The following is a 22,538-nucleotide window of genomic DNA, read 5'->3' on the forward strand; positions in this document are numbered from 1 at the left end:
TTTGGTAGAGTAAAGAGAAATAGTCCATGTAAATCAGGTCATATCCATCCCCCAAAGTTAAGGTAGGGGTTGAGGCCTGAATCTGTTCTATTGTCCTATTTCTGGGCCTAGGCCAATGCCACTCACCATTCACAATGCAAGAACTAACTTTAACTGCCGTCAACTGTAAATAGGTCGAGTACAATGCTAGCTTAAAATTTTAAATGATTAACTTAAATGAAGTGGTTGTTGGCCCATATCATGATAATACAGAGAGAGAGAGAGAGAGAGAGAGAGAGAGAGAGAGAGAGAGAGAGAGAGAGAGAGACGTTATCAATACTCTTTCTTAGTATACCACTGGTTGAAGCCAGATGCAATTTTTGGACAGAAGTATTGAGAGAGAATTCTTCAATATGATTAGGATCACTACGGAGTGGTTATACAGGGAATTTAGAATAAATGGTGACTTCAATCATCAGAAAATCTAGAGTGCTTTCTTTCTTCCCAATAGTAAACTCAACGAGTAAGTATCGCCCTTCTGCGCAGCAACTTCTATCCGTTTTTCTCCAATCTGAGAGCCATTTACAACAAGAACAATAAGCACATAGGGAAATCGGAAGAGACACCATACAATGTAAAACATGAATCCGTAAAATTAAACACCTCGCATAAATGTTGTTCATTATGAAATTCAGACAGTGAAGGTATGTTGCACTAAAGGGTTGTCCAGTGTGCATATATGTCCAAGTCTTCGATTTGTCTAATTAAGTTTTAAATATCAACGGAAACACGGCATAAATACAAAATACAAACTGCTGTACTTTTTTTCTCATTTCCCAGGTTAAATGATGTTTATAAGGCGAATTCAGATAACTAGCATTCTTTCCTTGCCTAATATCAGCTAGCCATGTTCGGACACACACACTTTTTTCAAACATATTCAGGCCCGAAACCTTCCCAAGTCAACCTCTCTTTTACCTATTGCCCTCCAATTACAGAACAATTCCCATAACAGATGGTACCATCTTGAACGATGATCACACGTAAAGTACGTAGAAAATGTTTCAATCACCTCATTAAGTAGGGAGAATAGATGATTACCTTGTCCATAAGCCAGTAGCCAATGGATGGCATATATTGCACCAAGTACATAACAGCAAGCACAGGCTGCGCAAGAAGCCAAATAACAGAACAGATTAGGAAAATTGAAAAAAGAAAAGAAAAGAAGAAGAGATGACTAGAGACAAAAAAGGAAGGAGCTTCAAATGCAATAGAATAAGCAAGAGAGTAAAGCAAACAAGTTAATCACCGATTGATCATGATTTGCTTTAGAAGAATGAGCTTACCATAACGGTTTAACCATAATCCACAAAATTCAACAAAACAGAAATAGCCAATAGGTTTAGTTCATGGCCGGTCAAAAAAAAAAAGCCTAGTTCACAAATAATTGATATCAATGAGTCCGGTTTTGTTCACCCACCCAAAAAGTGGGTGAACATTAAATACTCACAAGATATGTTACCTTATATTACTTGCCTCTTATCCTTAACCAATGTAACTAAACTATGGTTAGTTGTTAGATAGAAATAAAATATAAACTAAGATACTAATTTATTAGGAGTAGTAGTTTCAAGCCTAGCACGTCTCTTTACAGAGTAAAAGGAGAAGTCAAGCACTCTGTTTTGATTCGTAACCAATGCGATTGAAATTTAAGCTAAAGATTGATTGCTCCAAACGTCTTATGAGTATTTACAAAGGAAAAAAAAGTGTTCTTGAGCAAATTTATGCATCGTTTGTATTAATTATTTCAAGAATGTGTGTTCTGGGCATATTTTCAAGTATGGTTAGAATAACACTAGTTTTATGGTTTGCCTGTCTCCCTACGTGGAACTAAAAAGTAAAATAATATTGTCCAAAACCGGAATACACCATGAAAGACTTATTTGCGCATGTGTTGGATTTCTTTCAAATTGCTCTATTCTTGTTTACTTTGTCGATTTTAAGTAGTCTAGAACATCAAAAATAAAAAAATTGGCCAAAATCTGAAAATGGTTAATCGATAATGATTTTTATAAATATGTGATTTTAAGATACTCTTTGAGGTGCCACTCCAAAAGCATGACCAAAGATTTGTGGACATTTAAGTAATGCAGTGCTCAACTTTAAAAAAAAAAAGAGAGGAAAAAATTGGTTGGGGTCTTAAAATTTTTGCTTATAACTTCTGTCAAAATTATTACAATAGAAGGTATGTGGGTTATGATTACAAATTAAATAGGGAACCTGTGTATCTTAATTATATATATCTACTTTTTTTTTTTTGATCCGCAATTATATATATCTACTTTGAAACCATAACCATAGTTCAACCATGAGTTATTACCAACTAGGGCTGTAAATGAGACGAGCAGCTCGCGAACTCGGCTTAGTTACGGCTCGACTTGGCTCGGTTCGAAGGGTAAATGAGCGAGCTCGAGCTCGATTTTGTGGCTCGTTAGACAAACGAACCGAGCTCGAGCCTAGTTAGGCTCGGCTCGAACAGGCTCGCGAGCTGGCTCGACTTGACTCGATAACAGCTTGGATCGAAATATATATATATATACACTTCTTAATTTTAGGCTTTCTCTTCACCTGTTTCTTTTCTACGTTACATCCATCCACCATAACTTAGAGAGAGGGGGGGGTGGGCGGCCTACACTAACGCCAGTCTCTAAGTCACTTTCAGCCATCACCTCCGATCTCTGATTCACCCTTAGCCATCACCTCTTTTCTCCGATTCATTGAAGCCGGCCTCGCACTTACGCCACCGTCGGGCGCGCTCTCTCTCTCTCTCGCCACATAGTCACACTCACATAAGTGAACGAGAGAGAGTAGAGTAGTTTGTCCTTTCTTATATTTCCTCTAGTAATTGTTCACCGATATACTACTCTCAGCATTTTATAGTTGTTGGGTGTTGACTCTATTTCTATCGAAAATGGAGTAGAGTAGTTTGTTAAATTATTCATTATGTGGTGTTGGGGCATTTTTCCATGTTGTCTTTTGAAACTGGTTAATTTATTAAATGATTAGTTTATTGGGGCATTCTTCCATGTTGATGTTCCTTTTGAAACTGATTAGTTTATCAAATGTTTAGTTTATTGAAGGATTAGTTTATTTTTGCATTCTTCCATGTTGTCTTTTGAAACTGCACTATTGATTCTTTAACAGCAATGAAAGTGAACAAGAAATAAATTCTCCCTAATTGTTGTTTTTTTTGGACTTTTCTTGTTGGTTCATTAGTGTTGGTCTCTGACTTATACAAGGAACTACGACCTTTTCTAACGTGATGTTAAATTTTATGGTTTAACCTCAGGTCTGTTTTGGTGAAGATTGGGATTGGGAGATCATCTTCTCTTTTCGGTCCACTTTGGTGTGGTTAGTTATTTCCTCTACTCATTCTCCATTACAACTTCTTTTTTTAGAGTTTAACTATGTTGCTGTAGAGTTGTTAATTGCATATAGTCGATTAATTCTTGGGTACTTTTGTGGTTGTAGATATGTCGGATAGACAATTTCATCTCACTTTACCACTACAAGATTTGTGCACACAATTTTCATCATTTGAGGATTCATCAACTAGTTCGGTCATGGCTAATGCAAATGAAAGGCTAATAAGGCGGGTGTTGGGGTGGGCGTAGAGGCCAGTGATAAAGTCATTGAAGTTGTTGAGCAAGAAGAGTCGAACCCATTTCAAAAGAAGGCAAGAAAGAAAACATTAACTGTTTGGAACAATTTTCAAGATGTAACTCTTCCAGATGGTACCAAGAAGCATCAATGTAAATTCTACAAAGATTATTTTACCATCCAAGCATCTAGGTCTACTACTCATCTTCTTAGACATATAAAGACGTGTGTGCAACGTCGACTTAAACTTGAAGTATTAGAGAAAAGGCAAAAGACTTTGTCATTTAAGGCCGGTGGATGGGATAGTGGGAACCTTACAACCTTCACGTATGACCATGAAAAAGTAAGAGAAGCTGCTTCCCACATGATACTTTACCATGAGTATCCGTTCATGCATATGGAGCATGTTTTGTTCAACAAATTCATGAAGACGGCAACTCCTCATTGGCAAAATATAAGTTGTGCCACTGCCAAAAATGATTGTATATAGACTTACCAAACACAAAAGAAGAAGCTGAAGACATCGTTGGAGCATGTTGGCAGAGTTAGCATCACAACAGACTTGTGGAAGTTGTCGGGCCAAAAGATCCAATATATGGTCCTGGCTGGTCATTATGTTAATAAAGCTTGGAAGTTACAAAAACGTGTGCTTAGCTTTTGCAATGTGCCACCTCCACATACCGGGGTAATTATTTTTGATGCTCTTCATAAGTGTTTAGTTGATTGGAATATTGAAAATAAGGTGGCTACTATCACAGTGGATAATGCTTCATATAATGATGTTGCTTTGAGAAACTTGAAATTGACATTTCAGTTGTTAAAGAAGTTACCTTTAGATGGTAAACTTTTTCATGTGCAGTGTTGTGCACACATACTTAATCTAATGGTGCAAGATGGGCTTAGTGAAATTAAAGAGATCACTAATTGTGTTCGGGATGGTGTGATGTATTTAATACATTCTAAAGCACGCCTAACTCAATTTAGTGATATTGCTAAGCAGTTGAAATTGCCTTCGAAAAAACTAATCTTAGATTGTTCTACACGATGGAATTCAACTTATTTGATGTTGTTTGCTACCTTGGAGTTCGAAGATGTTTTATCTAGGTACAGTGAAAGGGATGTGGATTTTGCCTATGTGCCTACCTATGAAGAGTGGGAAAAAGTTGAGAATGTTTGTCAATTTTCAATGATGTGACAAATATAATCTCCAGGTGTGAATAACCAACTTCCAATTTGTTTCTCACCGAGGTTTGGAGAGTGAAAAAAATCTTGGATAAAAATTTAGTGAGTTAATTGGAATACCTTAGATCAATGGCTTTAAGGATGAAGGTGAAATTTGACAAGTATTGGGGTGAGTGTAATCTAGTGATGGCTCTCAGTGCAGCACTGGATCCAAGATACAAATTGGTACTGATTGGGTTTTGTTTTCTAGAGATATACAGTGACAAGGCAGAACAAAACATTGCTATGGTGCGTAAATCTCTGTACGATCTTTATGATGAGTATGTTGCTATGCATTCCCTAGCGTACAATGAACAAATTTTGCAGCAAGCAGTATAGAAGTTTGCTCTCTTAATAGTGCTTCACAAGGGAAAAAAGTTGTCACGGGTAAATCCAAATATGAGTCTTTTGTTAGGAAAGCTGATACCATTCAGCCTATAAAATCTGATTTGGATATCTATCTTGAAGAAGGTGTTTATATATGTGGTTCACAAGCACAAGGTGAAGAAGTTTTGGATCCCCATTTTGATGCATTGGAGTGGTGGAAAGCAAATACTCTCAAGTACCGCATATTGTTCAAGATGGCATGTGATATATTGTCCATTCCTATTACCTCGGTGGCCTCGGAGTCCATATTTAGTGCAGGAGGTAGAGTCATTGATCCATATCGTGCATCATTGGCAACAGAAACTGTTGAAATGTTACTTTGTGGAGTTGATTATGTACGTGCAAATCATGGACTTAAAAAGGAATCCGAAGTAAGTGAAATTTGTGTTAATTATATCTATTGAGATGAAATTTTTGTTGCTTTTTTTGATAGACCAAAGAGCCATCTCACAAAGAGTTCATTCTACCTTAATGGAGTAATGTGGTATGTGTGGAAATGGTACATGCTAGCTGGTAAGTGTAGCATTACTTTGTTCTTGTTGTTTTACTTCAGATTAGTCTAGTGTCTTCTTTTTTATTACTTGAATAGCTTTGGAGTATTGAATTTTAGTTGATACAAGTTCTTTTTATTAGCCTAATGTCTATATGCTACGTACATCAAGCAGTTTTTTGTGAAAACTAAGAATGTAAGGACTACCAAAAATACTAACTATTGTATCACTAGTTTATACCTCAGGACCAAGTTGGTGTTTTGGAACTTGGTGTTTGGCGCATTATCTACTCAAGACATTCAGCATTTGGCCTTTTTGTTATAGATATCTACTTTGCGGTTTGGTGTGAATGTTAGGAAGTCAGACTTGGTTGTCATTTTGGTTAAGTGTTTGAAGAACTTTGATCTCGGTCATTTATGTCTTTGATGGTTGTTTTTTGTGAGCCTATTGCAGTGATGAACGATGGGAATTTTGTAGTGAACAATGGCAATTAACAATGTGGAATTAGGCTGGTAATGGTAGCTAATGATTTTGTGGAAAAAATGATGGAATCAGCTTTTGGAATGAATGATCAGCTTGTCTGGAATGATTGAATTAGCCTTCTTCTTCTTCTTTTTTCCTTTTATAAAATCAAAGAAATTTGCTAGTTTTTGTGATAAAAATGATGGAATTAGCCAGTTTTTCATTAAGGCTCTATTGACGAATTCGAGCTCGAGCTGAGCAGGCTCATTTATTCCGGACCGAGTTCTAACGAGCCAAGCTTGAGCTTTGTACATGTTTGGCAAGCCGAGCTCGAGCCCAGATTTTTTGGTTCGATTAGAGCTCGAGCCATACTGATTCTGACCGAGCCAAGCTCGAACATGCCAATACTCGGCTCGACTCGGCTCATATACACCCCTATTACCAACCAATGAAAATGAGGATAATGTTCACCTACTTTTTAGGTGGGTGAACAAAATCGGACTCAAAATCAACCATTTCCTTCACTCTCCCCTTTTGAGGAATGTTTTGAATCACAAACAAGTAGTTGAATGAGTGATGGCTAGGTAGACCTCCAGTTTTTGAAAAATCAATCTTGTTCCAAAGATAACCTAATGATTTTCTTCAACTTTGTCACCAATTGGAAGTTAAAATGCATCTGCATACACAAAATTTGCACTTGCCCGCATGCTACACGGTATTGGGTAGAATTCAACCCCAAAAGCTAGTTGTTGAAGTGAGGGTGCCCTCACGCTTACATACTTCACATTACTTTGGTACTTAGGCAATGCGGGACTTCGCTTCAGACCCTCCTTCATGCGTGGCATGCTCACTGGGCAGCACATGCCGCATGCAGGCCAGAGACACGCACCCTACTCATCTCTGGTATCTAGCTCTGATACCATGTTACACGGTCTTGGGTAGAACTCAACCCCAAAATCTAGCTATTGAAGTTAGGTGCCCTCACGCTTGTATGCTTCATATTAGTTGGGTACACAGGCAATGTGTGACTTCGCTTCACATCGCAGTGAAAGGCTTATATGACTTATTTAGTTAGTCAATTTATTGTTTCTCTCTTTTGGTAATAATCTTGACATGAGCCGCGAATATCACTAAAGTGCAGGAAAGAAACCACAGACCACATTAACATATTTTGAGCATGAAAAAAACATTTCAAAATTCGCAAACAGTGTAATTTAAGATTTCAATAATGTGACGAACTGGGAAATAAAATCATCAATACTCTATATTTCACTAAAGTGGAATTTCCAATGGTGTTAATTGCAATTATGATGGGGATCATAAAGGAATACCCTATGGGCCCTACAAGCTATCGTATACGATCTGTTGAGGAAATTACTATATTTCACCAGAAGGTCCAAGTTTGTCTTCTTGTGTCTCATTCAACCTTTACCAATAATATGGATGGGGTTTCTATGGACAACTTTCACAGTTCCTGTGTGAATGGTAAAATGAGGTTGACCATTTCAGTGCTTAGAACAAAGCTCCTCCGGATATGGTTCCACACCAAGTTACCAGTAATTTTTACACATTGCCTACAGCGGGAAAAATGTTTGCGCATTCTCCTTGATAAAAGTGAATTCCGAGTCTGGTATTAAAAGAGGAAACCTTGGGATTGAACCAAACCAACAATCTTTTGAGGTAACTTTGGAAGAATCTGACACTTTTCCAATCTTAGAAAGGAGTTTATTGTCAATCACAATGGTTAATTATATTCAGAATCTGTTTATGGTGACATCTTTCCCTTTAATGTTAGCTACAAACTTCTTCATTGTCCATGGATGGATGACGTGCAAACCACGAAAAGGCCCAGAAATAGTTACCACATTTCGTACAGAGGTAAAACCTATCTTAATCAAGCCTCCACAACCTAAGTGAAAGATAGAGAACCACCACCAGTGCCCTCTCTACAGTGCCAACTAAGCAAACTTTGCCCACTTTGTCCCAAATGTGTCACAACAAAAGCTTGGTCCAGAGAAAAGATTCTAAGTTTTACAACAGATCGCTACAGCCCTACAAGTTCCCTCCTAAAAACAGCCATGATGAGTTGAATTTTCACAAAGATGAACCTTTATCAAAAGATTCCTTTTCTGCTAGTCCCCATCTTTGCCTTGTTCCTAATATTCAGAATATATGTCCATAATGGCTGGTCCAGGCATTCAGTCGGTTGATTTTATTTTATTTTTTGATAATCGGATGTCCGGGCAAGCTTGCGCGCACCTCGACAAATTTTGAAGCCCTGAATTCAACGACCGGGCAAACCTTCAGTAGCCCCAAGTTTTGAAATGTTTTGGTCTTCATGGGACCAAACATTCTCATGTCCTCTTGGCCAAACTCCTTGGGTTAACTTAGACTTGTGATTCATAAATGCTCAGAGATTTTAACGAACCCCAAGTTTTACTTAAAGTGATAGTGGGTTTAGATGTAGTGGAAAACAATTACTTTTTTGATAACTCATCTTTAGCCTTAGCTTAAGATGATCCAAGATATACACAAAATTAGAGGTGTCAAGTGGGTCGGGCCTTAGTGTGCGTGCCGTGCAGACGCTTAACATGCCGTGCCGGCACAACTTCAGTCAGTTGATTTTACTAGCTACCGACCGATCACGAGTATTAACCTAAGTTTCTACATGGAGAATGCATTTCCCGGCAAGGCATCTTTATGCCCTTTTTGTTACCTGCTGGTGTTCTGACTTCTCCCGCAACATCAATAGCAATTTCTCCGTGACGTACGTTCTTGGATGTTCTTGAATTTTTGGAGATGGACCACAGTTCTGACTCGTCTGAGTTGAGTTCTTCTCCGTAAAGGAGAAGTAATGGGAAATAGGAAATATTACCCAATGACCCTCAACCCCCCACGAGCTATTTATAAATGATCCAGGAGGAGGTTGATTTATAATTACAATTTATCTTTCAAGGTTTTAAAGAGAGATTGTAGTCATTTTAGAAGTTATCCTATTTTTGAATCTAGGTTTGTTTTTTTTGTTTTTTTTTTTATCTTTCTCCACTTGTTACCTTCAAAGAGCCTATTTACAGACTCTAAACATGATATTCAGCTAGTTGTAGAAATATATAAGATTTTGGTTATGGTTTTATAGATGGACATTATTACTACCTTAGGCATGAAGATGTCTAGGAGTCCTTTGGCACAGCAATGCCTAGGGTTCTTTTTACATCTTTTTCTTGACCGTTCTGCATCAAATTAGTTTTCCCTTTTTCTAACAAATGAAAGGCATATACTGAGCGCTTAAGAACACAGCAAACTACGTTACTACATAGCAAATTTGACAAGAAGTTCCACAGTACGGAGCTCAAATGTTAGTGTCATGCCATAGGTCCAACAAATTTGCGCTTTCTGGTTAGCAGCACAGCTATATTTATTCTGATAAAATAAGGCACCAGAAGGTATGACTCGATGAATGAAACACACATTCAATCTTTAGGTCATGATAAGACCATTTCTATTTCATGTATTAAGCTTCAGAATATTCTATCATAGATGCCAAAAGGCCGCCACAAATTATTTTATGCACCATGCATATGTGGTGTACCCATCTGCTAACTGAATTTCATGTCAAATCAGTTCTCAATGTCCGGGTTTTATCCCAACACTTTCAACAACTCAAAACAACATTAAACAAGTGAACTAATTTTATTTTCATCCGTTTTCCACTCAAAGTCTAACTAAGGCATGTTACTCACTGAAAGGAACAATCTGAAATGAGAATACCTGAAATGATATCCACGCTTCCTTTAGACCGTGGGTAACAGCAATAATTGTCAACTCCGCACATCTCTCAGATGATACACGCTTCTAAGAAACAGAACATCGGAGTAAAGGATCCTATAGTTAGAATTCCCCGACTACTAAATGCCTTTGCAATTATCAATTAGCCAACAATGCAATTAATCACTGTTGATGTACATGAACTGTGAAAAGAGACATGGATGCATGATACGGATGACCTCCCTCCTACATAATATTTTTGGACCAAAAAACTTTGAATCATCCTCAATACCATGGTCCTAATATTCTGAGATGGAAGACTCTGGCCCTAATCACTTTGCCCATAAAATCTTATGTGAAATTACCACCCACCACCGCCACTTCCACCCACCCCCACTGCTGCCAATAAATAAATTGTGCTTTTCACACTTTTAAACAAAGGGGTGGGGATTTTATTCAAATTCCAGCTCGAAATCTGTTTTTCTTATTATGCTCCCAAACACTACTTTGATACATAACCTATTTTAAAAATCTTAGCCAAACACTTTTTAAGCTTGTGATTAAATTTCAAAATCTAAGTTCTATAATTTAGAATCTCTAAGGGCAATTACAACAGGCTAGGTAAAAGGGCATTCAGGCACTTAGAGTTTGAAAGAGCAAGTGACGAGCTAAATTTAAAAATAAAAAAAACACTTTTTGACCATTAATATAGATAGCATTGTTGTACATGCTCTAGTCTGGTTCAATAGTCTCCAGCAAGCACCTATGTGGGTTAAAAATGGTACTCCCTCTGTTCGTTTTTTTCATGTTTCCAATTTATGATAGCCTAAAATGTATGTCCACTATGACAAGCCAAAGCATAAAATGTTTGTTAAAAGTAGTTTAAAATCTGGGATAAATGATGATGAAAATCATTATATTTTTACTTGAATTTGAGTGTATCCTCAAAAAGTTGAAACTTTCAAAAGGGCTAATATTACGGGAGTACGCAGTCTGTTAAGAGTTACGAACGCAGTTTTTTTGGAGGACTTGAGAACATCTGTTCATTTCTAACTTTTGTTATTTTGTTGGCATCTTGTCAACAATGTTTTTTTGTTGGTTGGTTGGTTTTCTTTTAAAAAAAATTTAGTGGCTTGGACGTAGGTTTTGTTTTTGCGAGTAGCAGCAGTGGAAGAGTCGTCATACTCTTCAAGGCTCTCTCAAGGCATTTCTTCTCCTATTGTATTGGTTTCATCTTTTGATCTTGATGATTAATGGAATTTTCTTGGCCGTTCAAAAACAAAGAGTTAAGAAATGGCCCCAAGCACAAATATATTATCTTTTTGATAAATAACGAACTGAAGAACGGACCAATAATTAAGACACTCATATAGCAAACCATCCTTCTCATTGGGGGCGGATTTGAACTACATTCCCCTTCCGCATGATACCCTATGTATGCAAAATACAAAGCTTGTAACACCCAATTGTCTTTTAATTATTAAATGGCAAAAATTAGACATACCTACAGGTTCCACCAGGAGAAACGTAACTGATCAATATGTAGACAAAGACATCAAGAAGATAACTTCGTCACGATAGGACGACAATTGTTCATTTGACCACCATTATAGAAAACCATTAAAAGAAGGTTACCTCAGAAGAACCCTTTTGTCCGGAGGTGTTCGATTCAGGAACACTCGAGGTTTTTATCGGGCCAGGACACACAATAGTCACCTTGATTCCCTTACGATAGAGCTGCAATCAAAAAAGAAAAACACGGAGAATCACAAAAGAGGGGGCAAAATTCTTTGCTATACAAATTAATGGCTAATCTTGATTTCGTTTTCTGCAAACCAAGAAAATGTACTGAATACCAAAAAATAACAAATGAAAACTTCTCCATTTTGATGTATAAAAAAATATGATAAAAGCAGGGGCGGACCCAATAAGGGTCCCATGGTGGCACGTGACCTGTCCCCACTCAATTCTCCAGGAATAACTTCTTTTAAATATCCCAGAGTGTTCGGGTCAGCTTACGTCTCTGGGGGACCAATTTCATCATCGACTAGCAGGTAAGAGTTGATGGCACTAGGGATGTGTCGGACCTGAGACCTTAGGAGGAAACAAAACCCTAAGTCCCAGGCTTTGACCACCAAACCAATTCCTTTGGGTCTTACTTCTCCAAATATCTTCGCTACCCTTCTAATATTGTCTCAAAATTTCGACTGTGTCCTATACAATTACACCAAAATTTTCTGCATCTATGTATTTATTAAGCTTCTTCTTAGACGGTGAACTTTACACATTTCTTTTCTCCACACGCTCTATTCTAGTTATCATAATGTGAATGAGTTGTGTCTTTACTTATAAATATTATTGTAAGGCATAACACTTATAAGAAAGTTCTTGTAAGTTCACCTGAAAGAAACAGTAATATGTTAACTAAAAGTGATGGATGAAATTCACTATCTTTTTCTTTGTGAAATTCTCCTTTATCACGGTAAGCAATATGTGCCCCCACTAACTTAGATTTCTGGGTCCGCTACTGGTTACAAGGGCTGGTGTCTTAGACAAGGGAGAATACACACAGAGAACGAGGACATTCACCACCAGAGAGCGTGAGAATGGAAAAACTGAAGATGAGAGTGCTCTAAGGCTGGAACCTGAACTAACTCAAGCCCAAAGAACAGCAAAGGAACATTCACACATAGGCACAACCGATTATGTGGCCCTTGAAGCCGCTTGGCCCAAGTCATTGACCAATACCTTGCCGCCCAAATATGAACCACCTAATTACTATGCCTCCATCCACGGCAATGGGAGATGAAGCACGAACACTTCATCTTATACAATGTACGAGTGTACCATGTGTAGGACACAGAGCAGGCTTTGGCAAAACTCGACATGCACAGAACATACCATGTGGAATTTACTATTTTTTCTTAGTTTTCTGTGGGACGCACGTCTCGTTCAGCCACATATCAAGACACATTCGGACAACTATTGTTGAATATTTGCACTTCCATAATCAATTCTAACTAAGTTCAAATAGCTTATTTACATAATGTGTTAGTATGTTGCTCTAATCCATCTTTACTGTGTTTACATTTTGCTGCAAAAGGCTGCAATATGTTGAATTTTTATATGATAGTAACTAAACTTCTTGTTGGATCAAGCACTTACAATCTCACTAAAACCCGCAGGTGTTAGTCAAGGAGCAACTATATTTCATTCTTTCCTCATACCATGTAGCGAGCCCAACAGCACTAGGATGACTGAGAATTGGCCCACTTGGCCTCTGCCCCGCAGGATGTTGGACTTGGCCCTCTGGCCTCCGCCCAACAATCCCCCCTCCAGCACCTACCTACAAGTTGCGTGCTATCCAGGAGAATCAAACCCTTGACCTTGGCTCTGCTACCACTTGTTGAGATCAAGGGCTTACCATCTTACCAAATTGCAGGTGTTGGGTGAAGGCACAACCCTATGTTCCTTAGCGAGACCAAGCACCAACAGTTCAGCTAAGACTTGGCCCACCTGGCTTCGGCCGAACACTTCCATATTTGGCTTGTACAACTAACTTGTAAGTAACCTGTTCCTCGAAAAATTGCCTTATCCTATGTTTGAAGCCATGTCTCATATATGGTTCGCTTCGTACATAATGGGCATTGCCCAGGACATTACACTCATTGGTGCACTCGCCTCCACCACATTAAACCTCCAACAGTGATTCCAGACCCCTATATCAGTAGCAACCCTTGACCAAAAAACATCTCTCAACCACCTGAAATCAACTATATCCAAGATGGTGCGTCAGTTTTCCCTGAAAATAATTCTGGAACCAAGCCTGTTCATTTTGTGCCTCTCGTTACTGAAATCAACGGTGAATAAAAACGAGTTACGAGATATGTTTACAAGCCAACAGGAAAAGGACTACAAAGACCTGTAAGACCTCCAACTCCAAGAACTAGATTTCAGTCTTAATGAGATGCTTGGCACAATAAAACAATCCAATTGATAGTTTGGCATACCTCGGGATGGTATGATATCATAACATGTTTGAAGATGCTAAGGTAGGCCACCTAGGTTTTCTTACAAAATTGATGAATTTTAACTCTCTGGCAAGGAATTTGTAGCCCATGTTGAATTTTTGGATAACGTCTCGTTGAAGTTACTCGTTCGTAAGACAAGGACCAAGGAATCTAGTAGTGCCGGATAATCAGGCAATGCTTCAAAGTTTGTTGACCACAACTCCTTTTGCAAAAAATCAAGGGAGGCAACAAATGAGGTGGACAACTAGCCTGAATATAGCAAAAAGAACAAAAATGCTGCTAGTAATATTCCAATATCCGGTCATGATTTGACATCCTTGCTCATAATCCTATCAATGGAGCTAAACTCTCTATCTGCCAAAAAGTACAATCAAGCAAATTCATACAGAGATTACCTACGAATGAACCAATAACATCGATGCAGAATGACTAGATCTAGATTCCCTCTACGGAGATCAGCTCAGTTGGAAAGAACGACAACACGTCCAACCATCCATTAAAACAACATATTTAGGTGATTAAAAACATACTGATACCACGACCAAGTGGACAAATCATTTGCTGACAGAAAAGAAGTTCATTTAGTAGAGGGGCATCGATAGGAAGACAAGTCAAATTGTCACAATACACCTAGCGTACGAGGGGAAAACTCTGTTCAAAGGTGTGTTAGAGCTTGTCCTTCACCGTTTAATCCTCCTAAATTGTATGCAAAATGGCGGTACTTCTAGTCATTGATTGGACTTCATCGTTTAATCTTCTAAAAAGATAAGTAAGTAGAATTGTTTTGAGTGTTGGGATCGTGTTTTCCCCTGGGCTTGAGATTTGATGTTTCCACTTGGATGAGGTTAAATTTGTTATCTTGTCCCTCTGTACTTTAAATAGTTGAGGAATTAGATCAATTATCTGGTGAATGTGGTGGAAGGAATCAAATTCAAAGTCCCCAAGTCAGGTTACGTCTAGTAAGCAAAAATCTAACAGTCCCACATGTTTACAGTGCAAACTGAATTCCGTACGAGAGTATTTATTGAAGTTTCAGTCATACCTCAGAACGCAAGCTATGAAAGTAGCCATTTAGAGCAAACTTCGAAGCAGAGTATACAGTCTGACCTGGTGCAGGTGTCTTTCCTGCAGCACTGCTCATCTGCAAAGCAAATGAAAGTGAAAAATCAAACCAATATGAAGCAATGATGACAACAAAAGAACAACAACGATAATACAAAGAAAACAAAACGCAGCACATGTCCCCCAAATAATACGGTCGTTTTCTCATCAACAATTAGTGTCAACAGCAGCCAGCAAAAAAGAAAAGAAAAGAAAAGAAAACACATTACCATACAATAAAGCACCTAATCAACAGGATAAATTGATAGACCACACTTAGCTGACCATAAAACAGATCCATGATCCACCTGTCATAAAAAACGGTGTTACCCCACCCAACCAAAAAAAGGAGGTCCAAAAAGTTTGTATCAGCCATCAGAGAATCAAATGTCTCTTTTAACCAGTAAACGACATCGTCAATCTAACACCTTGTCCAAACTAAAGGCTTGGTCTGGTTGGGTTCAATTCAGTAGTGCAAATTAACACGCTAAGTTGCTAAGTTGTATTTTCCAAACATGGCTTGTTTATGGCAGAATGTAATTAAACAAAATGAGATGCGATTGGTTGTGCATGTGTTAAACAATCACATATGCGCGACCAAATTGTGATTTTTACAACGTGTTTTAAATTGGCATGACACATCACTAGTGGACGATTCCAATAATTTACATCTAAATGCTTCTCCTTGAGCTATATACAATGAGCGGCCAAATTGTCTCCTCTCCTCCACTGAATTCCACGCAAGACAGACAATTCTAGAGGATGAAGTATAGGAAGCCATCTCAAGCTTCTTAAAGGTACAGCTAAAAAATTTCGACCATCACATCGTTATCCTTCACTTACAGCTTACACCTAATGCTTCCTTAAAGAAATGTACTTAAAGGAACAGAAAATGAAAGAAGAGTGGGAACTGAGTTTGCTTCTCTTAAGGTGAATTAAACATGACGGTGCAAATCAGTTGGGTTTTAAATTTAATTGGATCAGTCTATAGAATTTTGGCAGTCGCCTGTTGCAACAAATTTCCACATACCACAACAAAATGACCCCTCCCCCGCCTCAACATGGAAGCTGCGAGTAGCCGAGTAAGAGATATTGTCCCGATAACATTTATGTTGAATGTAGCCTGCATGCAGAACAGAGTGGTAAAACAATTAGTTTTCTGAGAATAGTTTCAAGAAATCATTATAAAAACTAATAAAAATTGTAGCTTAAACACCTCTGTACTGAGTACTGACGTATGACAGTTAGAGTCTGAGACCTGACTCCTACTACAAACGCTTACTGCAGCTCACAAACTCACAGTAGCTGAGGAAGGTTTCAGCAGTCAAAATCTAGTCTAACCATCTATCATAAGTATCCAACCAATACTAGAAAAGATCAAGAATACTCTGAATCAGATCCACAAGGGAAAATTCAATAAGATACAATGTATTGCATTAATAATGCAGATCAACACATCTCTGAACCAAGAGATGCATTAAAAAAAAACCCCAGCTATCCCAGTTGAATTCTACAAGATATAATTGTAACTATGTAGTATGCATGAGAAGAATCAAGATGTAAATAAATTTTAGTTCATGTTACATTTAGATCTAAAAACATGAATGACTTAGAAAATTACAAATCTTGTGAACCTACTAACACACACGCAGACAGAGATTAAAAAAGGAAGAACAAAGATTGCTTATGAATATGCATTCAACGGAAGATTGATACCAGATAGGCAAACCCAACTCAATATAGATTGTTACAGACTCCAGACAGGATAATCTTTCCTGTACACATCTTTCATTCAACCAAATAGAAACACAATTGGAATTTGACCATTCTCAACCAAGGTCAACACATTTACTTCGCTAATCAACTTGATTTTCATCAGTCAGGTTAGCTTCTGATCTCTCTTACCAATCAGATCAGATATGCAATAAAACTCAATTAGTTGACAGGCTTAACTCGTAAAAATAATATATTTTCTGATGTGATACCTTGAGACTCTCCTCGGTTACATCCAATGCCGTTGTTTTCTGCAAAAAAAGAGGACCATTGTCAGCCCAAAATGCATCTTCCAAAGACTGAGAGACTATGCTTTATTGTAAAGCAAAATGGCAAATTACCATGTGCCAAGCAAGCTTCATCATGTTCAATTCGACCCAATTACTTCTGCTAGCTATGTCCTTCAGCACCAATGTACTAGAAAAGGTAATAATGCCCTATTTCCTTATTCTAATCCTTAGAGATATACCCTTGATCAACCCAATACTTGGGAGATGTTTCTTCAAAGCTCAAATAGCTATTATGTTTCAGCACAAGAAAATCAATAGCTTACTTCAAAAGGGCATTGACTATAACGTCTCTCACAAGAAGCAAGAGTAAAAATGGACCTAAATGTGCAATAACTATCACCAAACAACTACACTAGTTTGTGCATACAGGGTAGTCTGGCGACTCTGGCCTCTATCTAACGGGAGCAACAATTGATGTTATCAAACCAGATACATGTTCGTAGGTTCTTTATTCAACTTGTCCATGCGAATTGGGTCCCAATAGTGCAGCGATTCTCACTTACCGGGCGCTCATAAGCGGCGTTGTGGATCATATAATCCACACCAGCACCGGAAAAACAGGATTCAGCTTTCTGTACAGCATCATTGAGAGAATCTTCCCCAGACGCCAAATCCAAAGGTAAAATTATTACTTCATCAGGTGCGTGTTTACCTGCATGGATGCCGACCTCATATCACCTTAGTAGTAGATATATATTATATATAATTATAATAGCCAAAGAGGTTAAAGTTCATGGTGGAAGGATTAAGATATACCCGTAAGCTGTTTCTTTACTCGTTCTAATTCAGCTTCATTTCGAGCAGAAATAATAAGCTTAGCACCTAAACTTGCAAATTGTTTGGCAAGAACCTCCCCTTCCATTCAATATTAGGAGAAAAATAAGATAATGCAAACTAAATTGAACGCATGAAGCTCCAAAGTAGGCAAAACTCAAGGACAATCTTGCAAGTAACAAAAGAAAATTGCCTAAAAGGAAGAACCTCATCTATAGTTTGAAGAGTCAAGTACTAAGAACATAATAAAGGAACCAAAACTAGAATCTCATACCCCATCATAGCTTGAAGAGTCAAGTACTAAGAACATAATAAAGGAACCAAAACTAGAATCTCATACCACCAAAGTATTTTCTATACAATACCAAAGTTGAAACATGAAGCAATCTAGATTTGGAAGACCCACTGACAAATATGTTCAAAGACTTAGTTCAACATGAAGGCCACCTTTCACACAATGATAAATTTTACATTCAGCAAAGAATAAGGATTGCCTTAAATAGATGAAGCAGAAAAGTTTAAGGCAAGGCATTTAAAGTAACAAAGTGAGTTCCTCAAACCCAAACAGTTCAAAATTGAATGTACAAATTTCAACCATATGTTATGTCTTCCTTTTCTTGAGCAATCGAAAGGTGATCAATGCAAAGCTACATAATAAGCATGAAACCTAGAAATCTTACAGAGATCTTTCAAGCAAATGAAAAAAAATCCATCAAGAAAATAATCAGATTCCACCAACTAAAAATATTTGGTTTCCAAAAAAGATTTTTTCTACATTTCAGTACAGGATCTGGGCCATCTGGCCCATTGAAATTCAACACCTTTGGACAATTTGCTTTCTTGGTACCATGAACTTAGCGGGGTCATTGATTTAGTACAACAATCAGATTCCACCTCAGAAGAAAATCTGGCCCGTCCAAATGCGATCTAATTTGCAATTTCCATTCTTAAAACCGTTAATTTAGTTTTGTATTATGAACTTAGCCTGCCTGATGATTTATGTGCACCTATATAAAATTCTAAGGAAAGAAGGTGAGAGGTATTCCACGCATCAAAAACAAATGAGAGGTATCAGCAGCAGTTTCAATTGTCACTTATTTATAATAAACAAAAACTGATTCATAACTTAATTTGAATTATGGACTCCATGAGGTCTTGGTTCAGTAACACTTAAACTAAAAAAAAATATTGTCCTCCAGCCCAATTTGACCCACTGATATACCTTAAGGCTCTCGCTCTGACAGATCTTTTTCCCAGCTCCTCGACAAAGGTTAACTTGCAATTATGATTTGAACTCAAAATCGCCTTTAAACACAGTGAAGCGCTTTTATGAGAAAATAAAAACGCTCATTGATTGGTCAGACGGGGGCAAGGCATCAAAGGCAACAGAAAGAGTGATCCCACAAATCAAATGCCTATGAAGCAAACTATCCCCTTTCGCCGAGTCATCGACTTCATCAATAGCAGATCACAGGACCAACCATCAAGATCATAGCCCAACCAACCACACCGAGGCATTGTCGCACGAAGCCTACAGACTAGTATTAAGTGCATGAGTCTCCCCAACATTGCTTGAGAGACTAGAACCCATTTCCTCTCATTTACAAAACTCCATTGGAGTACCAGACCACCACCCTTGGTGGTAGACCCAATTTACAAACCCACAATCATACTCAAATTGGTGCGTCTTAACTCGCCATGAAAAAACAGATTTAAGTTTTTCCTTTTCTAAGTGCATCGTCAATCAAGGTGGATGGATTATACCACCTCAGACTTCCTCACAAATGATATGCATGCCAATTAAACGTGATTTTCATTTGGATGGGTGAGACCACAAGTGATTGCAGCTCAGTTACCACAACATAGCTGCATTAAATAAGAGCATTGACTTCCAACTCTATGCACAACATTTGTCATAGAAAATTTGCACATGACAAAACTTAAACCTCAATACCTGATTCAACTGCAGTGAGAAAGTTCTCTTAGTTCTTACAATGTTCGTTCAATCAAGGATCATTCTTCTTGTTCTTAACTTAAGAAGAGGCGTTATTTCACACTCCACAACATCACGCAAGTTGCAATAAGTACTCATGTTTTGATCCATGGCAAGATAATAAACAAATAAATAACATCTTCCAATCAGAAGCAGCAAACACTCCCATGGCCATATTGTTAGTATGAGCGCAAATGCCCCTTCTAGAGATGATCTCAAGTCACAAAGCACTCTGGCAGTCACCTCAAAGCATAGCGCAAATATGATTGGTTACCCGCGACATAAGAAGCAATAGGTGCAGAGAGACAAATAAATGATTTGGCAATTAAAAGCACAAATTTTCCAGAGTTATCCGCCACAACATCATCACCATGCCGGCATTAAACATGTCATTTGATGTTTGAAATAGGGTGTATGATCAGCTCGAATATACGTGTCTACTTTGAATGTAGCTTCGCTTAGTTTATAAAACAATGCACACACAATAATTTCAAGCTCGAGAGTGTCTCTACCAGTGTACATACTACTCCCAACTGAGAGCCTTTCAAACCAAAAGTGGTCTCCACTCGCCTTAATATCCAGATCTGGGCCAACTACAAAATGCATACTATTGATGTGCACTTAAGACTGCTTTAGGCCTTGATTCCCATGGACTGCAACAAATTATATAGTGAAAATAACCACGAAAACTTTGGAGCATCAAGAAATAAATACACAGAATCCTTTAATAGAAGTAATGAACCCACTATGCTAAAGATACATGATATACAGGTAAGGAATGCATTTATTTAGTCAAACTACCAAATAAAGCCCCATAGGCATACATCAAACAACTAATTTCAGCATACAACCATGAAATAGAGACTTGGCAACGCTTAGAAATTGTGAAAAATTTAAACCGAATTTAAATTGCATACCAATGCCGCGGCTGGCCCCAGTAATCCACACAACCTAACCATTCATCAAAAATTATCAAGCAAAATCAATACATCATAGGTTTGAATGCGAAAACAGGACAATTGTAAGTCAGTAAAGTTAACAGTGTACAGAAGAATACAGACCTTATCTTCAACTTCTTCGCGTTTTGCATGCTTCTTGGACAGCAGTGTAAAATCCCCTGAGGATAAGACTCGTGTGGAGAAATAAATCAAATGCAGAAAATAGAGGCATACTACAAAATACATGTACCAATATAAACAAACATATGCATACAACAAAATTGAGAATTCCACAAGGTGTTCTCTGGTTCCTAGTGTTTCCTTCATTGTATATAAGGTCTTAGCAGTTGGCCTGATCAGTAGTCTTCAGGAATGCATGCCTTGTTTTTTTTGTTAATGCACACAGTGTCCCGGGCCAGCTTGGACGCACCTCGGACTAATCCCTACAGTCTTGCCATTTCACACGCCTAAGCGTGGGGTAAGGTGGTCCCAAGAGTTGTTGGCTAGGATAATTAAACCCGGAACCTTAGGATGGAGCAAGCACCTAAGTCCCCGACCAAGCCCACAAGACCAAGCCCACAAGACCAACCCCAGGGTTAATGCATGCTTTGATTGGTCTAGCGTTGTCAATGCCAGATAATTTTGTTGGGTTGCGCCTGGTTTCTGCTGTATCAGGTCCAAACCTGAGGATTCCTGTTCAGCTTGTTTTTTTTGTGATTGGTGTAGGGTCTTCGTTGTTCTGGGGTATGCCCCTTGGCTTTTGTAATTGGTTGCTCTAATGAAATTTAAGTTACCGAAAAAATACATAAGCAACACAAAAATACATAACTAACATAAGCAACACACAAAAAGATAGGGAGAGCAATTTTGTTCCCCTCGCTTTGTAATAACTTCACCCATGTTGTGAGGTATGTTGCGGGTCCTGGTTATTTTGAATGATTATGATTTCTTTTCTTTTTTTTTGGTCAAACGGAAGTTAGAATGATTATGATTTCACTTGTTAGGTGACTACGCAAAAATTCAGCTCCGCTGGATATCGGTAACTACCCGATCAGAAAACCCAATTTTACTGTATCAAACTCGAAGAATTAGACTATTCGATCGAATACTCATCACTACGCGCTCGAGAGGAATTTTTGCGTGATCTACTAACGAATCAATTTATACAAAAAACAAGCGGTTCGGAACCCGTAACATGCGTCACCGAATGCGGATTAAAACACCCAAAAGCGGGGCGAACAAAATTGCTCTCGGGAAAGGGAGATAGAAAGGATACGTGGGAGAAGGTACCATCGGCAGTGATGAATTTGAACAAAACGGCGGCGATTGAAGTGAGAGAAAGAAGAGCTAAGATGAGGGCGAGCATTATTCCACAGCTTCAGTAGAGTCGGTCGGTAGACGTGAAAAGGGCGAGTGGTGCCTTGTAGTCGAAGTCTGTGCGATTAAACCGAGGCTTATCAGAGCATCTTCGAATCCCTTCGGTTACCATTTTTTAAGGCTCCGTTTGGACGTAAAATATTTTTGAGTATTTACCTTGAAAATAATCTCTCCCTTTTTTTTTTTGCCAAACAATGAAAAATAGGTAAAATATTTTACACCAACGGGATGAAATTAATGTTTTCCTCTAATTTTGACCGTAAGTTATTTTTGCATTTTACTCCCAATTGTCCGAC

At 38.2% G+C, this 22,538-nt stretch overlaps 2 protein-coding genes across 3 annotated transcripts; one reads left to right on the forward strand and one right to left on the reverse strand.

Moving 5' to 3' along the window:
• Window positions 1-305: 305 nt before the first annotated feature.
• LOC131327210 (uncharacterized) lies at window positions 306-22,362 on the reverse strand. Its single transcript, XM_058360257.1, has 12 exons — window positions 22,156-22,362; window positions 20,989-21,044; window positions 20,845-20,878; window positions 17,917-18,015; window positions 17,664-17,812; window positions 17,083-17,121; window positions 16,128-16,220; window positions 15,039-15,137; window positions 11,601-11,702; window positions 9,969-10,052; window positions 1,081-1,146; window positions 306-550 (listed from the first exon to the last, which is right to left on the reverse strand). Exons 1-12 carry the CDS (start codon window positions 22,229-22,231, stop codon window positions 464-466), a joined length of 984 nt encoding a protein of 327 aa, XP_058216240.1. The 5' UTR covers window positions 22,232-22,362; the 3' UTR covers window positions 306-463.
• LOC131327212 (uncharacterized) lies at window positions 2,868-5,986 on the forward strand. Of its 2 annotated transcripts, XR_009200235.1 has the most exons (4): window positions 2,868-3,390; window positions 3,511-5,618; window positions 5,681-5,731; window positions 5,972-5,986. XR_009200235.1 is itself a non-coding variant. In XM_058360258.1 (3 exons), the coding sequence occupies exons 1-3, from the start codon at window positions 4,235-4,237 to the stop codon at window positions 5,808-5,810; spliced, it is 507 nt and encodes a 168-aa protein (XP_058216241.1). In that variant the 5' UTR covers window positions 4,190-4,234; the 3' UTR covers window positions 5,811-5,825. The 2 variants fall into 2 exon arrangements, 1 of the variants encoding a protein (XP_058216241.1); XM_058360258.1 differs by lacking the exons at window positions 2,868-3,390; window positions 5,972-5,986 and having other exon boundaries at window positions 4,190-4,324; window positions 5,332-5,618; window positions 5,681-5,825.
• Window positions 22,363-22,538: the final 176 nt, after the last annotated feature.

This window comes from Rhododendron vialii, chromosome 5a, assembly GCF_030253575.1.
Source record: "Rhododendron vialii isolate Sample 1 chromosome 5a, ASM3025357v1".
Classification (NCBI taxonomy): Eukaryota; Viridiplantae; Streptophyta; class Magnoliopsida; order Ericales; family Ericaceae; genus Rhododendron; species Rhododendron vialii.

What these genes read in the sequence shown, in the direction of transcription:
- LOC131327212 (XM_058360258.1), top strand. Translation starts at nt 4,235, where the DNA reads ATGGTCCTGGCTGGTCATTATGTTAATAAAGCTTGGAAGTTACAAAAA. An exon ending in TGCCACCTCCACATACCGGG is followed by an intron (nt 4,325 to 5,331) that starts GTAATTATTTTT and finishes ATCTTGAAGAAG; the next exon opens with GTGTTTATATATGTGGTTCA. An exon ending in GACTTAAAAAGGAATCCGAA is followed by an intron (nt 5,619 to 5,680) that starts GTAAGTGAAATT and finishes TTTTTTTGATAG; the next exon opens with ACCAAAGAGCCATCTCACAA.
- LOC131327210 (XM_058360257.1), bottom strand. Translation starts at nt 22,231, where the DNA reads ATGCTCGCCCTCATCTTAGCTCTTCTTTCTCTCACTTCAATCGCCGCC. An exon ending in ACGCCGCTTATGAGCGCCCG is followed by an intron (nt 17,122 to 17,663) that starts GTAAGTGAGAAT and finishes CTTTTTTTGCAG; the next exon opens with AAAACAACGGCATTGGATGT. An exon ending in GCTACTGGCTTATGGACAAG is followed by an intron (nt 551 to 1,080) that starts GTAATCATCTAT and finishes AATGGCTCTCAG; the next exon opens with ATTGGAGAAAAACGGATAGA.